This window comes from Sphaerodactylus townsendi, linkage group LG06 (genome assembly GCF_021028975.2).
Source record: "Sphaerodactylus townsendi isolate TG3544 linkage group LG06, MPM_Stown_v2.3, whole genome shotgun sequence".
In the NCBI taxonomy this organism is placed as follows: Eukaryota; Metazoa; Chordata; class Lepidosauria; order Squamata; family Sphaerodactylidae; genus Sphaerodactylus; species Sphaerodactylus townsendi.
In genome coordinates, this window is record NC_059430.1 from 12,996,492 (window position 1) to 13,013,486 (window position 16,995).

A 16,995-nucleotide genomic window follows, 5' to 3' on the forward strand; every position below is an offset into this window, starting at 1 on the left:
ATGTAACTTTTCTCTGTTAGAGCCGATCCAACCTTGGACGGATTACACTGACGGAGCCCTTGGCTGGGGTGGCTCACAGAATTATCTGCCGCCGAATTTCTCCGCCCAATTTGATCTGTTGACTTGCTGGCATTAACACAATCGCCAATTAAACCTGATTGCAGGTTTGCTTCTTTTGCGTTCTGTTCATTTGACTGCCGGCAAAAATGACGGCTTGATATATATGTATTCCTGCCATTGGCTTTGACGCTCCTGCCAGAGGCAATGCCAGGACACGAGAAAGCGTGGGTGGTGAGCGCCGGGCAGCAATCCCATTTTCATCCCAATCTTCCTTCCAGGGGTTCAGGATATTTCTCCCTGAATCGTTTTATCCCCACAGCAACCCCACAGGGTAGGTAAGGCCGAAAGGGAATGATTGGCCAAAGATCCCCCAATATACTTTATGGCTGTGTGGGGGCTACCAATGCAAGTTTTTATCTCAGATGTGTGCAGGTAGGCACGCATCAATCCCCACTGTGCGAGGGAGCTCACCTGAGTCCAGTCATTCTCTCCCTACCACAGTAAAGGGGAGAAATGAGAACTATAATCTGAAGTCCTTGGGAAAATGGTGGGATAAAATGCGATAAGATGAATATTGCATCTAGATTTTTGCTGACGTCACTGGCCTTTGCCGCTGGCTGGTGACCTCTTATACCTGCTTGCCACTGCAGAAGGATTGTGCACCAACGCAGCTATAAAGGCTGTGGCATGTGTAGACTTTGCTCCTGTGGATTATACTCTTGGTTGGCAACCAGCATTTTGGGCCCCTCATCTCCTCATGCAATCTCAGGGATCGGTGGACAACTGTCCAACTCATTCATCTCAGGGCGTACAGAAAGTCATATTGGATAGCAGAGTAAAATAGTTTTCAAATCCAGTATGTGTTCTTCAATAAAATCCACCCCTCCCAAACTCACAAGAGACAAACAGAAAGGCCAGACAAACAATCCCAGAACTTAATCAGAGGGAACTCATTTGCCTATACCCTTAAATGAACTTCATACTGTCTGACAGGTGGGTTTGAGATATGGTTAGTTCATTTCTTTAAGGACCCTATATGGCACTTCCTTCTTTCATAAACCCTGCGGGGGGAAGTAAGGAGATAAGAGATAAAGACGGGCCAATGCTCACCCGGAACAGTGTGCCAGAGCGGGGATTTGAACTTTCCAGTCTCCTTACATTTGCAACTCTGGGTTGAGAATTATCTGGAGATTGTAAACCACCTTGAGTCTCCTTACAGGAGAGAAAGGTGGAGTATAAATCCAAACTCTCTCTCTGTGTGTGTGTGTCTCTCTCTCCTTCTCCTTCTTCTTCTCCTTCTCCTTCTTCTTCTCCTTCTCCTTCTTCTCCTTCTCCTTCTTCTTCTTCTTCTCCTTCTTCTTCTCCTTCTTCTCCTTCTTCTTCTCCTTCTCCTTCTCCTCCTTCTTGTCCTTCTTCTTCTTCTTCTTCTTCTTCTTCTTCTTCTTCTTCTTCTTCTTCTTCTTCTTCTTCTTCTTCTTCTTCTTCTTCTTCTCCTTCTTCTCCTTCTTGTCCTTCTTCTTCTTCTCCTTCTTCTTCTTCTCCTTCTTCTTGTCCTTCTCCTCCTCCTTCTTCTTCTCCTTCTTCTTCTCCCTCTTCTTGTTCTCCTTCTCCTTCTTCTCCTCCTCCTCCTTCTCCTTCTCCTTCTCCTTCTCCTTCTCCTTCTCCTCCTTCTTCTACTTCTCCTTCTTCTTCTTCTTCTTCTTCTTCTTCTTCTTCTTCTTCTTCTTCTTCTTCTTCTTATTGTCCTTCTTCTTCTTGTCCTTCTTCTTCTTCTTCTCCTTCTCCTTCTTCTCCTCCTTCTCCTTCTCCTTCTTCTTCTCCTTCTTCTTGTCCTTGTTCTCCTCCTTCTCCTTCTCCTTCTCCTCCTCCTCCTCCTCCTCCTCCTTCTCCTTCTCCTTCTTCTTCTCCTTCTCCTTCTCCTTCTTCTTCTTCTTCTTCTTCTTCTTCTTCTTCTTCTTCTTCTTCTTCTTCTTCTTCTTCTTCTTCTTCTTCTTCTTCTTCTTCTTCTTCTTCTTCTTCTTCGTGGCCATTTTCTCCAGGTGAAATGATTTCAGTAGCCTGGCAATCAGTTGTAATCCCAAGAGATCTCTAGCCACCCCCCGGAGGGTAGCAACCCCAGACAAACCTCCAACCACCACATTACACAGTGTGACGCAGACTAAATATGCAGCTGAACCCGAGCTGCCTTCCCTTGCCAGTCACAGGATCAAGGTCTGCGTGTCATCTTGGGCAGTTACCGAGCGTTAACACATTTGATAACCTGGCTGCACTCCACGCCATCAGCCGTGATTGATGGATACGTTTCGATGTGCAAAACCTGAAACCTTTGTGCCGTCCAATTTGGAAGCGCTAAATAGATTTTTCACAGGCGGAAAGTGGGCTGCCCCCCTATCAGTGTCTTCCAGTTAATTTGTGAGTGGGCAGGTACGGGAAAGAGTATCTTTTGCTTCGCCGGCTGGGTAATGCCAGGAACGGTTTCTCGCGCAGTTGAGATCTCCTCTTGTAAAGTGCCTGGGCTGACGGGTCAGATCCTGCTACCCACCTCGTTGGCTTCTCTTGCAAAAGCTAAGATGTAGGTTTTGTAATTCATTCTGCACCAATGCCGTTACCTGCCCTTTAGATGCACTGGGCTCAGGGATCTCTGATGCCCTTAGCCGGCGTAACCGATGCCACCAGTGTAGAACCGCTTATCTCAGAGTGGGAAGGAATGGGACCGGATCCATTGGCAAGTTGAAGCTGGCATGCTGTCCTTTTACCCCCCAGGAAGCCTTTCTGCTTGGTAAACCCTTCTGCGGAGGGCCGGGTTCGTGTTCAGAGAAACGATGCTTTTTTTTAACATAATGAGATTCTTATTTAGATATTTTAAAACGTGCCCGAAGGAGCGTGGGCCCGCAATTACAGCCTGCCTGGTAAATAATGAATGCAGGGGGAAAAAGGCATTCAAGTAAAGACTATAATCGGCATCGGGACGAGAGCAGCATACGAGCATTCGGGGAAGGGTCGGGTGTCTCGCTCGTGTTGTTTATCGAAGTCAGATGAACAAAAGAAAAACTACTAAGCCCTGTCAGTGTGGGCGCCTGAGATGAAATCCCCTTGCTGGCCGGACTCGAGAGCGAATTGTAGGGACTTTTGAGGAGAAGCTGGTCCTGGTAACTGTGAAAGGGCCCAAGCAGAATATACACCTGGGCCCCTTCCGCACACGCAAAATAATGCATTTTCAAACCACTTTCACAACTGTTTGCAAGTGGATTTTGCCATTCCACACAGCTTCAAAGAGCACTGAAAGCAGTTTGAAAGTGCATTATTCTGCATGTGCGGAATGAGCCCTAGAATAGCTATCAGGTGGAAAGTTAGTGTGGTGCAGTGGTTGAAAAGCAGGTGCACTCTAATCTGGAGGACTGGGTTTGATTCCCCATGCTTCCGCATGAGCAGCAGACTCTTACCTGGTGAACTGGATGTGTTTCCCCACTCCTCCACATGAAGCCTGCTAGGCGAACTTGGACTAATCACAGTTCTCTCCAAACTCTCTCAGTCCCACCTGCCTCACAAGGTGTCTGTTGTGGGGAGAGGAGGGAAAGGAGCTTGTAATCCCCTTTGAGTCTCCTTATGGTTGAGAAAAGCAGGGTATAAATCCAAACTCCTTTTCTTCTATATGTACATGGTTCAGACAATCTAAACATCGCTCTCTCCTACCCCTAATGGCTATCCCATTTATCTTAATGGATTCAGCCAGGCCGCCTTCCTTCCGTTTAAATGAACCATTGAGACAAGGGTTGCCGCAGTGTGCTCACGGGAGAATCAGGGGACTATATCTGTCTTTGGGTCTAGTTTTCGGACCCGAAGCTGCCGCCACCCGGAAGTTGGCAACTCCGATAGACAGGCTGGCCTGCAGTAGAAAAGCAAGATTCGAATCCAGTAAGAAGAAGAGTTTGGATTTATATCCCCCCTTTCTCTCCTGTAGGAGACTCAAAGGGGCTGACAATCTCCTTGCCCTTCCCCACTCACAACAAACACCCTGTGAGGTTGGTGGGGCTGAGAGAGCTCAGAAGGACTGTGACTAGCCCAAGGTCACCCAGCTGACATGTGTTGCAGTGCACAAGCTAATCTAGTCCCCCAGATAAGCCTCCGCAGCTCAAATGGCAGAGCGGGGAATCAAACCCGGTTCTCCAGATTAGTGCACCTGCTCTTAACCTACTACGCCACTGCTGCTCTCACCTTAGTAGCTCCTTAAAGATCAATAAGAACTACCGCACGAAACCTAAGAGTCAAAGACAAAAGGTGCTCGAGTTCTCAAAAGATGATGCCCAGGAAATCTTGTGGCTCTTTCAGGTGTTGGTAGACTTGCTTCTTGCTCATTTTTCTAAAACTAGCAACAAAAGCCCATTGCAGGGGGCGATGCAATGGTCTCTAGCAGTGGTGGGTTCCAAAAATTTTAGTAACAGGTTCCCATGGTGGTAGGATTCAAACAGTGGCGTAGCACCAACGGGGCTGGGCGGGGCAAGACAAGGGCGTGGCTGGGCATTCCGGGGGCGGGGCATTAATAATTTCTCTGTTACTGTAAAAAACTCTTACTGTAAAAAAAAACAGTTCCTAATTTCCAGCTGGCATCTTTCTGTCCATAATTTAAACTCATTATCGCAAGTCCTATCATCTACTGCCAACAGAAACAACTACTTCTCCTCTAATTGACTGCCTGTCAAATACTTAATACTTTCAAATACTTAATTTTGTTTCTAGAAATCAAAAGAAGGATACTTTCCTGAAACAAGGAACTTTACCATATTTCTAAAACATGTTTTTAAAACAGCCCAACAGGGAGAATGATCCCGTGTTCTACCTTCGCTAACCAGCCACATAGGAAACAACAGGACTTCATGATTTTTGGACCTAATGGAATTTCTAACGGAAAAGCGGACCCAATTAGTAACCCACTCTCGGGAACTGGTGAGAACCTGCTGGATCCCACCTCTGGTCTCTAGCAAGTTTCCCCCCTTCCCCCGCTATGGGCTGAATTGTTGGTTCTCTTTCCCTTCCAGGGCACTTACCTTTGCTGCTGGATGGGAAGGGAATGCAACAGGGGGGGGGGGGTCGTCTGCCAGGCCTTCTGCAGCCTGGCACTGCTTTGGGGGGTAGGAGGGGAAGACGGGGGGGGGTGCTGCCAGGCCTTTTGTGACCCAGCACTGCTTGTGGGGAGGGAAGGCAGGGGGTGGAGAGAGGGCTTCTGAGGGCCGTGGAGCAACGGTGCCTTGGCCGGGAAGAACTCGAATGTCCCGACAGCGACCCCGGCACGAAGTGAGTCCTGCTCTCCCATTGGTGGAGGGTTCCTTACCGTTGTCTTACCGTTTTATTGTTTAGGATGAAAGTTGATTTCCCCCCCCCCCCAGAAAGTTAAGGAAAAGGTGAACTTCTGCATCACGTTGCATAATGTAATGGGGCGCTGGAGGGTTGCCGTTCATGTAACAGGTTCTGTTCAGGTTGGGTCACATTCCCTTCTCCTCCGTCTATCTAACCCAGCGATGGTGAACCTTTTCGAGATCGAGTGCCCAAATTGCAACCCCAAACCCACTTATTTATCACAAAGTGCCAACACGGCAATTTAACCTGAATACTGAGGTTTTAGTTTAGAAAAAATGGTTGGCTCCGAGGCGTGCGTTACTCGGGAGTAAGCTTGGTGGTAGTCGGTGGCTTTGCTTTGAAGCAACCGTTCAACTCTTCCAACAGATGAATCACAACCCTAGGAAGGTTTACTCAGAAGCAAGCCCCATTACCAGCAACCGAGCTTACTCCCAGGTAAAGGATCGTGCTTTAGTTCTTCGCATGAAAATCAGTGGGGTTTAACAGCCCTTAACAGGGTTACCTACACTGCTTCCCCAAAACTAGGTCTTAGGTTTAATGCTAATAATCGAGCCCAGTGGCCCAGGCCAGCCTAGATGTGTGTGGGGGAGTGGGGGGGCGACTCTGTTTGCGCGTGCCCACAGAGAGGGCTCTGAGTGCCACCTCTGGCACCCGTACCATAGGTTCGCCACCACTGATCTAACAGCTTCGCACTCCGATGCAGCTTTCTAGCGGTTCCCAGCTTGGAAAACAGGCCGCAGAGGCAAAGCCCCGATCATTCATCACGACTTTTTAAAAAACCTTCCATTTCGCCCTCTCTAACCCCCCTTCCCACTTTCTCCTAGCAGAGGTTTTTGCTTGAATAAAACCCGTCACTTCCCTTGATTTTACTTTATTTAATTTATGGATTACCGTGTCCTTTGTTTGAATCAAGTAACCTCTCCGGGTCTCCCGGGCGTCCTTGTTTCTCTTTTGTTTTTGTTTTCGTCCCCTTTAACCATCTCGTTGTGTTCCTGCGGCTCCGGTGGCGGTTAGTTAACCGCAGTGTTTGGGCCGCTTTGGCCTCGCAGGCCGCTCCGTTGTTTTCTAATTAAGGCATTTTGCAACTCGTCCTTCCTCTCCTCTGCCCCGCTGCCGGCTCCCGGGTGCCAGCCCGCTGCCGTTCCCCCCACGCTGAGATTGACTGAGGGTTCACTCAAGTCAGGGCTCAGAGGGGCACAACGAAAACACGCTCTGACTGTTTTGACATCCACTCGGTTTCAGAGTGACATCCGCTGAGGATTATCTCAACTTTCCCTTTTATAGCGACTAATTGAATTATTTTATTATACCACATGTTTTAGTAGCGGGAGGGCGAGGGGTCACGTTGTCACCAAAGCGGAGTTGGCGTTCCTCTCCCCTTATCGCATCTGCAGGCTGCAGAGAGAGGCCGTCGAGAGTCGCAAAAGTTGTGTTGTGCCACTGGAAGCATGCGGGGGTGTTTTTCTTTCCGCATTACGATTGGGTGGTGCAGGTGTGATCCCGTCTCTGAAAATAGCTCGCAGCAATTATTAATTGAGGTTGGCAGGATTTACCCCTTGCTCCGCCCGTTCTGGAATTTCATTGTGGGACTCCACTTCTCCTGAGTTCCAATTCAGCTATAAGTTTGATTCCAGAATGAATCCATGCACAGTTGAATGCAGCTTCCAGTCCCGGCGCCTCTGTCTCACCTTCCGACCTCATCAGTAAGCTTGTGGAAATGGATCAAATATCGGTATTAGATGTTATCGTATGAACAGTTGCCTTGAGATGGCTTTTTTGCAGTGTTTTATCAATGTGCACAAGTATGAATGAACTAGGGCATTCTACCAGAGGGCTCCTACCTTCCCCCCTTCAGTAAAGGGCTACCAAGGTATTTCTACAATATATCTTCGGCGTACCTCCGACGTACCTTAATGCTAGCCCGACTGAACGTCCTACCCTCAGCTGTCCTGAGCGGCAGATTTCTCCAGATCCCATACCAACAAAGAACGTGTTCCTGCTCACAAAAAGCCATCAAAACAATCGAGAGCACATCCTCCTAGATTGCGAACTATATGCTTCATCTAGAAGACAATATATAGACCCATACACTGAGAACTATGCCTACTCATCAGACAAGGTCAAATCTTTCTATCTGCTTTGTGATCAGTCTCCTCAGAGATCCCTAGACGTTGCCAAATTCCTGGCGCTGGCACAACAGATTCGCCACATATTTTAGTTTATTTATTTATTTATTTATTGTTTTAACTGCTGGAAATGTCTTTTATTTATTTTATTTACTTATTTTAACTTGATTCTCCTCAACCTCTCTGTTGTATTTTAAACTCATGCCAATAAAAGGTTGATGATGATGATGATATGAATGAACTAAAACCTGCATTTGAAGCATCTTTTCCAGCTAGTATTTTATCATGCATACATGCGTGAGTAATGTACAGTTTGGGGGAATATTACAAAAGGAAACTAAAGCTGGGCCCACATTAGGGCACCACAATCGGCACCTGAAAGCACACAACGCTCAGCACACATGTTCCTTGTGTGGACTTTGTAACAGGGGAGGACTTTGTAACTGTGAGGACTTTGTAACAGCTGAATTGCTCCTTAGAAAGCCATCACCTGCTCTCCGAAAAGAAAAGAGAGAATAAGAAAGGTGCGCTTCTTAGGGGAACAAGGCATCACAATAGAGAATTGCCACCAGAGAGTATTTAGAGTGTTGGAGTAGGATTTGGGAAAACCAGGTTTCGATCTCCGCTCTGCCATGGAATCTTGGTGTGTGGCCTTAGGCTAGTCAAACAGATTAACCTACCTCACAGGGTAGGAGTAGAGAATGATGTAAGCCATTTTGAGTCCCAATCAGGGAGCAAAAGCAAGTTAGAATGAAGGAAATGAAAAGGGGGGCAGCCACAAAGAAGGCCCTGCGCTTAGTGCATGCCAGTTCTTGCCTCCCGAGATGGTATTCTGATCAGGGCCTCTAGCATTTATTGTATGATACCAAGGGCCATTATGATTAAAATTGGCCATGTGGCCAATTGGCCATGCTGGCAGGGGCTGATGGGAATCGTAGTCCATGAACATCTGGGGCGCCACAGTTGGACACCCCTGGTGTAGGAGTTCTGGTCTCTTAGCCAAGAAGGGGGTAGAATGTCCAAAATGGTCATGGCTTGAACTTAACTTTCTGTGAATGACACAGCTATCTTTCCACGTCCAGGTGTCTAGTGGTGTGTCAGACAAACACAACATCTTAGGTGGTTCTGTAGCTTAACAAATAAAAGATACAGTTAAATTCCCTTCTGGAAGGAAAGGTGGCATGGTATTGCCCAATCTTGTCAGGTCTCGGAAGCTAAGCAGGGTTGGTGCTTAGGATGGATGGATGGATGGATGGATGGATGGATGGATGGAAGGAAGGAAGGAAGGAAGGAAGGAAGGAAGGAAGGAAGGAAGGAAGGAAGGAAGGAAGGAAGGAAGGAAGGAAGGAAGGAAGGAAGGAAGGAAGGAAGGAAGGAAGGAAGGAAATTTTTCTCCCTTTCTCACAATACTAGAACCAGAAGGCATACATTGAAAATGCTGGGGGGAAGAATTAGGACTAATAAAAGGAAACACTTCTTCACGCAACGTCTGATTGGTGTTTGGAATATGCTACCACAGGAGGTGGTGATGGCCACTAACCTGGATAGCTTTAAAAAGGGGCTTGGACAGATTTATGGAGGAGAAGTCGATCTATGGCTACCAATCTTGATCCTCCTTGATCTCAGATTGCAAATGCCTTAGCAGACCAGGTGCTCGGGAGCAGCAGCAGCAGAAGGCCATTGCTTTCACATCCTGCATGTGAGCTCCCAATGGCACCTGGTGGGTCACTGCGAGTAGCAGAGAGCTGGACTAGATGGACTCTGGTCTGATCCAGCAGGCTTGTTCTTATGTTCTTATGAAGCTGAGCATAGTCTGTATTTGGAAGGGAGACCACCAAGGAAGGTTCTGCAGAAGAAGGCAATGGTGAACCATGTCTGCTTCTCAGTTCTCACCTGCAAATTAACAGGACTCCACGCACACACAAATCCTCCTTCAGTTAAAAAGTAGGCAAACCACAGGACCCAACTGAGAAGCAGACTAGCTGGGCCCTCCAGTGCATGGGGGCCAGACCAGTCTGAATTTCACCCGCCTTTGAAGTTTGCATATCATCAGCTCATCTCTTGTCCTTTCACTGGGAAGGTGGTGAATGCCCCAGCCATAATTTTTCCCATTCATAACACCTCCCCCCCAAAAAAATAATAATTGCGTGTACGTGTGTGTTTTTCCCCCTTCAAATGTATTTTTCCGAATGCTTTCGTTAGCGTTTGCTAATCCGTCTTCTCTGGGGAGCCGTGCAAATTACCTACGGCCGTTGCCGTTCCATCACACGTTCGTAAAACGCCTGCTTTGTGCCCTCTCCCCACCCAGGACAAAACGACACTGGAGAACTTGACTCAGCAATTGGCGGTGAAACAGAACGAGGACGGGAAGTTTAGCCACGCTATGATGGATTTCAACATGAGCGGAGACTCTGACGGTCAGTAGCGAAGCGCTTTTGCCTTTTCGCCGGCTGCGTCCGGGCATCCGACCACCGGCAGAGAAAAAAGTATTGGTGTCTTTGAGACATATTAAACAGATCAGCAAATGTATACAGTCAAACCAATACTAAAAAATCTGAGGCCAGCCAAGCCTAAGAAACACGGACTGTATATATCCGTGGTGGCGAACCTTTGGCACTCCAGATATTGTGGACTACAATTCCCATCAGCCCCTGCCAGCATGGCCAATTGGCAGTGCTGGCAGGGGCTGATGGGAAATGTAGTCCATAACATCTGGAGTGCCAAAGGTACGCCACCACTGGTATACGTAGTGACACAAGGCAATGAACTAATTGGTATATGCAGTTAGTTTGAGCATAAAGTCAATAGATAATTCATACACCGTTCGTAAAGATTATTCATAAAGATATATTGTGATTATGTTATAAGTAATATTCAACTGGATATGAAGGTAATAACAACACATACAATGAGGCAACCTAAGAAGCGTAATGGGACTGTACTTGGTAACAAATTCTCAAAAGCATTGTATAAGATGTCATAAACATTGTACATAAGGCAAGAAACCTGTAACATTCATATTGCCTTCCAATAAATTGAAAGAGTCAGTATGTATATTTATGCAGCTGTTTCTACTATATTTACCTGAACGCACTGAAGAAATTTCTGTTGAAAATGTGGACTAGCGCGCAACGCGTTCTGCGAATGTGGCTGCTGTCGCCGTGGTGTCTTCATCCACTTGGTGGAGCTGCTGCTGTCTACTACCACTACTACTCATTGAATATTGGTGATACCGACTCTTTCAATTTATTGGAACGCAATATGAATGTTACAGGTTTCTTGCCTTATGTACAATGTTTATGACATCTTATACCAGTGGTGGTGAACCTTTGGCACTCCAGATGCCATGCTGGCAGGGGCTGATGGGAATTGTAGTCCATAATATCTGGAGTGCCAAAGGTTCGCCACCACGGTCTTATACAATGCTTTTGAGAATTTGTTACTAAGTACAGTCCCATTACGCTTCTTAGGTTGCCTTAGTGCCCTCATTGTATGTGTTGTTATTACCTTTATATCCAGTTGAATATTACTTATAATACAATCACAATATATCTTTATGAATAATCTTTACGAACGGTGTATGAATTATCTATTGACTTTATACTCAAACTAATTGCATATACCAATTAGTTCATTGCCTTGTGTCACTATATATACAGTCCATGTTTCTTAGGCTTGGCTGGTCTTTGAGACATAACCAGGGGTGGGGGGGACACCCACTAAATATGACCGGCAGGATTGGTACAGGTTAATGACAACGGTCAGCAGTCTGGCAGATGAATCCTCTGAGGAAAGGTTGAAAGAAGTGCGCATGTTTTGTCCGGAGAAAAGGAGATCAAGAGGAGACCTGCTCATACTCTTCAGAGATCTGAAGGATTCCCACATGGAAGAGATCAAGAGCTCCTTCTGCACATGCAGAATAATACACTTTCAATCCACTTTCACAATTGTTTGCAAGTGGATTTTGCTATTCCGCGCAGTAAAATCCAGGTGCGAAGTGCATTGAAAGTGGATTGAAAGTGCATTATTCTGCGTGAGCGGAAGGGACCAAGGACTTGTTCTCTGTTGCTCCAGATGGCAAAGCTGCCCTTATACTTTTCTCTATTGATTTTGTAGATATGTTTATATTACGTATGCATGTTATTTAGGATATAATCAGAGGTGGGATCCAGCAGGTTCTCACCAGTTCCCAAGAGTGGGTTACTAATTATTTGTGTGTGTCAAGAGGGGGTTACTAATTGGGTCTGCTTTTTCGTTAGAAATTCCATTAGGTCCAAAAATCATAAAGTCCTGTTGTTTCCCATGTGGCTGGTTAGCGAAGGTAGAAAACAGGATAATTCTCCCTGTTGGGCTGTTTTAAAAACATGTTTTAGAAATATGGTAAAGTTCCTTGTTTAAGGAAAGTATCCTTCTTTTGACTTCTAGAAACAAAATTAAGTATTTGAAAGTATTAAGTATTTGACAGGCAGTCAATTAGAGGAGAAGTAGTTGTTTCTGTTGGCAGTAGACGATAGGACTTGCTATAATGAGTTTAAATTATGGACAGAAAGATACCAGCTTACTTTTTACAGTAAGAGTTTTTTACAGTAACAGAGAAATTATTAATGCCCCGCCCCTGGAATGCCTGGCCACACCCCCATTATGCGCCGCCCAGCCCCATTGGCGCTACGCCACTGTTTGAATCCCACCACCATGGGAACCTGTTACTAAAATTTTTGGATCCCACCACTGGATATAATCCACGTAATGTTTATACATACGTTAAATGTGTGCATATATAGTGTTTATACATGCACCCCATTAGTGTGGCCTATGACATTCATATAACATGCAGTGTTGATTTATGAGTGAACACATAACACTTTAAATTCACTGGGGGGTTTTAATGATAAATTTGGTGCAAAAAAGCCGGAAACAGCATGTAGAGGAAGAACGGCAGTCACGTTTCAGTTTACACAAGGCAAAAATGAAATCAAAGCAAGAATTTGGGGGGTCTCGCCTCCATGATCTTACGCCTCCCATCTCTATCTAAGGCTAAAATTGCAGAGTTGGAAAGGATCCATATGCAACTTACAACCTACCACCTGCCGTCAGACCAAGGTTTGTGTGTGGAGGGCTATCAAGTCACAGCTGAATTGTGGCAACCCCATAGGGTTTCCAAGAGACTTTGGGGGTGGCTTGCCATTGCTTGCCGTGGGCTAAGAGAGTTTGGAGAGAACTGTGACAGGCCCATGGTCATCTAGCAGCCTTCATGTGGAAGAGTGGAGAATCAAACTAAGTTCTCCAGAGTAGAGTCTATCACTCTTAACCACTTTGCCACAGTGGCCCTTAATAAAATACCACAAACCATGCAGTATTTTCTTTTAGCTAACATTGAAAGTGATTTTACAGGCTCCTAGGTAGCCTGTTCCCATTACACTGTCTCACAACTAAAATAGCCTCCCAAACTGGATATATTCTACAGTTAAAATCTTCTACCTCCTATTGGCTACAGAATTATCAGGGCAATAGCCCCTGTTTATCCAAACTGCAAATCTATTCATCTTCCCAATCAGAACAAAAAAACTACAACACCCATGGAGCAGCGCAACTGAGTTTTAAAGAAATTTTAATACTAGATAGTATATGGTATTTTAACATTTAGAGGGAGGTGACCTGGTTTTAATGTGATTATTTTAATCATTGCTAATGGCATTTTTATCTGTTGTTCACCACCCTGAGCCCTTCGGGGGAGGGCGGTCTATAAATGCAATAAATAAATAAATAATAGAATAATAGAATAAACAGAGGTTGCCAGATGACTTCACATCGCCACTGTTACCCACCATCATCCCAAGTAGTGGTGAGAGAAAAACAAAAGTGCTGTAGCATCTGTGCCAGTATATGTCACTTCTGGGTACAACCCAGAAGTGACAATGGGTCCCTCTAGGAATTGCTGTTATGCAATGGTTCTACCTAGTGGGGTTCCTACAGCTACTCATTATCACTTCCAGGTTATACTCAGAAGTGACACAGTGACATCATGTATTCCTGCTATGTACGCTGTCCCAGAGGTGGGATCCAGCAGGTTCTCACAGGTTCCCGAGAGTAGGTTACTATGATTTGTGAGTGCCGAGAGGGGGTTACTAATTGGTGATTTTGCCACGTGATTTTGGCCTTAGTTACGCCCCTCCTCTCAGCAGTAGCGTGCAGAACTTGAAGCAGTCTAGCAGGAGGTGCACCGGCGTGCGTGGCAGCTTGCGCCTGCGTGCATTCGTTTCCCGCCCAAGGCCCGGCGCAGCGGCTGCATCCTTGCCACAGCCCCGCCCAGGAATGCCCCACCCCCAGAACGCCCAGACACACCCCGTCATGCCCCACCCAGCCCCATTGGCGCTACACCACAGTTTGAATCCCACCACTATGGGAACCTGTCATTAAAATTTTTGGATCCCACCACTACGCTGTCCCCAATCCTCCTGATGGTATAATTCACAGGAGCAAAGTCTACACATGCCACAGCCTTTATTGCTGCATTGGTGCACAATCCTTCTGCAGTGGCAAGCATGTATAAGAGGTCACCAGCCAGCGGCAAAGTCCAGTGACGTCAGCAAAAATCTAGATGCAATATTTATCTTATCGCATTTTATCCCACCATTTTCCCAAGGACCTCAGATTATAGTTCTCATTTCTCCCCTTTACTGCGGTAGGGAGAGAATGACTGGACTCAGGTGAGCTCCCTCGCACAGTGGGAATTGATGCATGCCCACCTGCACACACCTAAGATAAAAACTTGCATTGGTAGCCCCCACACAGCCATAAAGTATATTGGGGGATCTTTGGCCAATCATTCCCTTTCAGCCTTGCCTACCCTGCAGGGCTGCTGTGGGGATAAAACAATTCAGGGAGAAATATCATGAACCCCCGGGAGGAAAATTGGGATAAAAATGGGATTGCTAGATGGTGAATGAACTGGTATTTCAAAAATAACATGAGATGAAGTCCTGTTGCCCAGTGGTGGGATCCAAAAATTTTAGTAACAGGTTCCCATGGTGGTGGGATTCAAACTGTGGTGTAGCGCCAATGGGGCTGGGCAGGGCACAACGGGGGCGTGGCCGGGCATTCCAGGGGCAGGGCATTCCTGGGCGGGGCTGTGGCAAGGACGCAGCCGCTGCGCCAGTCCTTGGGTGGGAAACGAATGCATGCAGGCACAGGCTGCCACGCACAACGGTGCCCCTCCTGCTAGACTGCTTCAAGTTCTGCACGCTACTGCTGAGGAGGAGGAGGGGCGTAATTAAGGCAAAAATCACGTGGCAAAATCACCAATTAGTAACCCCCTCTCGGCACACACAAATAATTAGTAACCTACTCTTGGGAACCTGTGAGAACCTGCTGGATCCCACTTCTGCTGTCACCCCTCAAAGAAGCTTGTTGGTGGGTATCTCAAGGAGGTTTGCCTGGCCTCTTAAGTTTCAGTCTTCAAGAGGCATGGTTTCATTTAGGACCAGATTTGATAAACTTACTAACCGTCTAAATTGTTATTTTAAAGTTTGGTTTTTATGTTTTTAATGTATTATATTGTATGCATTTCACCCATATTGTAAGCCGCCATGAGCTCTGCAAGGGAGAATGATGGCTAATAAATGTTTTCAATAATAAACAGATAAAAATGCTCTTAAAGCTGGAAAGAGAGATGATCCTGAATATAATTCAGCGTCCCGTTTGAAAGAGCACATCGTCTAATGGCTGAGAAAGTCAGTCCCCATTCCAAGATTGATTTTCCCCCCCTTACTTCTTCCCTGCCTGCCCTCAACTGTTTAGGAAGTGCTGGGGTCTCAGAATCCCGAATTTACCGGGAATCCAGAGGACGTGGGAGCAACGAGCCGCACATCAAGCGCCCAATGAATGCCTTTATGGTGTGGGCTAAAGACGAACGACGGAAGATCCTACAGGCCTTCCCTGACATGCACAACTCCAACATCAGCAAAATACTGGGTAAGGAAAAGACAGCGGGAGGTGTGGGATTCCCTTTAGGAGTGGCAATATGCACAACTCTTCCTGGTGTCCAAAAACTGAGCTGGGTAAAGCTTTTTCTGTTTTTTTCCTGCCTTTCTCTGTGTCCCGAAAAGCCTCACTGGTTGGTCCATTGGTCACCCTTCCCCTTCATTTGCCATCAGAAAATTTCCTCCCCTTCGCCCCCGCCCCTGTGAAGCATCTCGACCAATAGACAGAGGATTGAGTCAATAATGGCCACTCCCTGAATTTGCTTTAAAAGGGAATCAGGCAAATCCAGAACAGACATGTCCCTCCATGGCAGTTAGCCATAGTGACTAAATGGAACCTCCATGTTCAGAGGCAGCGTATGTCTGAATATCAGTTACTGAATCTAAACGGAGCAACTTTGCCCTGGGTGCCTGGCTTGTCGACCTTCCAGGCCATCTGGTTGGCTACCATGTAAGAGAGATATCAGGGCTAGTTTTTGTCTGATTTGGCAGAGCTCTTTTTATGGTGGCTGTTGAGTGATCTTGGGCAAGTCACAGTTCTCTCAGAACTCTCCCAGCCCCACCTACCTCACAAGGTGTCTGTGGTGGGGAGAGGAAGGGAAGGAGTTTGTCTGTTGCTTTAAGACTGATAACAGGAGAAAAAGGCGGGGTATAAATCCAAACTCTTCTTCTTGAAATGGGGCAGAATTGGACAGCCTGTCTCTGCAATCCCATTCTGAGTAACTCATGGAAAAGCTCGGCGTGATTTATGAAATCCAGCTACTGCACAGGTTCTTTTAAGGGCAGGATTTGTACCTGCTATTGATTCCCCATTGTACGGAGACACAGAAGACCACATATTACCTGCACAGGCAGGTAGGACAGCTTTGACAACCCCCCCCCCCCCCGAATTGATTAGATTAGCCAGAATAAAGTCAGATAAAGAGTCTGTTCCGGCGACGATAAAACTCACACGGAAGGATTTGAGGCTGGTTACGTTTGTGAGATTAGGCCCGCGAAACAAGAAACTTGGTTCAGCCGCCGGATTTAAGAGTGGCTCCGATTAAACCTTTGACTTTAAATAATCATCTCCAAAATTGGCCCAATCACGGCGAATGTGGCCCCCCACCCACACCTGATTCCTCTTCATGCAGAAAGTACAAAAGACACTCGACGTTTGTCTCCCATCTCCACCGACTGTTTGGGATAACAGCCCTCCACCAGCCCAACACACCGCTAATTCATTCCCCTTAAAATAGGCGCTTGAGCCAGGCTGACATTTCGTTCAGTCTCCGGGGGATCTGCGTTGACATTTTAAAGGTCTTCTAAGCATTTTATAATACCCTCCAAATCTGGTTTTAATAAGCCATTTCGGTTGAAATTTTTAACATAAGGAATCACCTTTTACTGTTTAGTACCAGGCAGGGCCGGTGGTGTACGTGGGGTGGGATAGGGGGGGGAAGCCGGCTAGCGTATCGGAGGCATCTTTTTCTGAT

General features: G+C 46.5%; 1 protein-coding gene across 4 annotated transcripts in view; it reads left to right on the forward strand.

Moving 5' to 3' along the window:
• Positions 1 to 16,995, forward strand: part of SOX5 (SRY-box transcription factor 5) — a 633,967-nt gene that overhangs the window by 598,010 nt on the left and 18,962 nt on the right. For all 4 annotated transcript variants that reach the window (XM_048499520.1, XM_048499517.1, XM_048499519.1 and 1 more), the window contains exons 12-13: positions 9,850 to 9,958; positions 15,339 to 15,512. In XM_048499520.1, the coding sequence (XP_048355477.1) occupies positions 9,850 to 9,958; positions 15,339 to 15,512 (283 nt within the window). The remainder of the gene's footprint in view (positions 1 to 9,849; positions 9,959 to 15,338; positions 15,513 to 16,995) is intronic.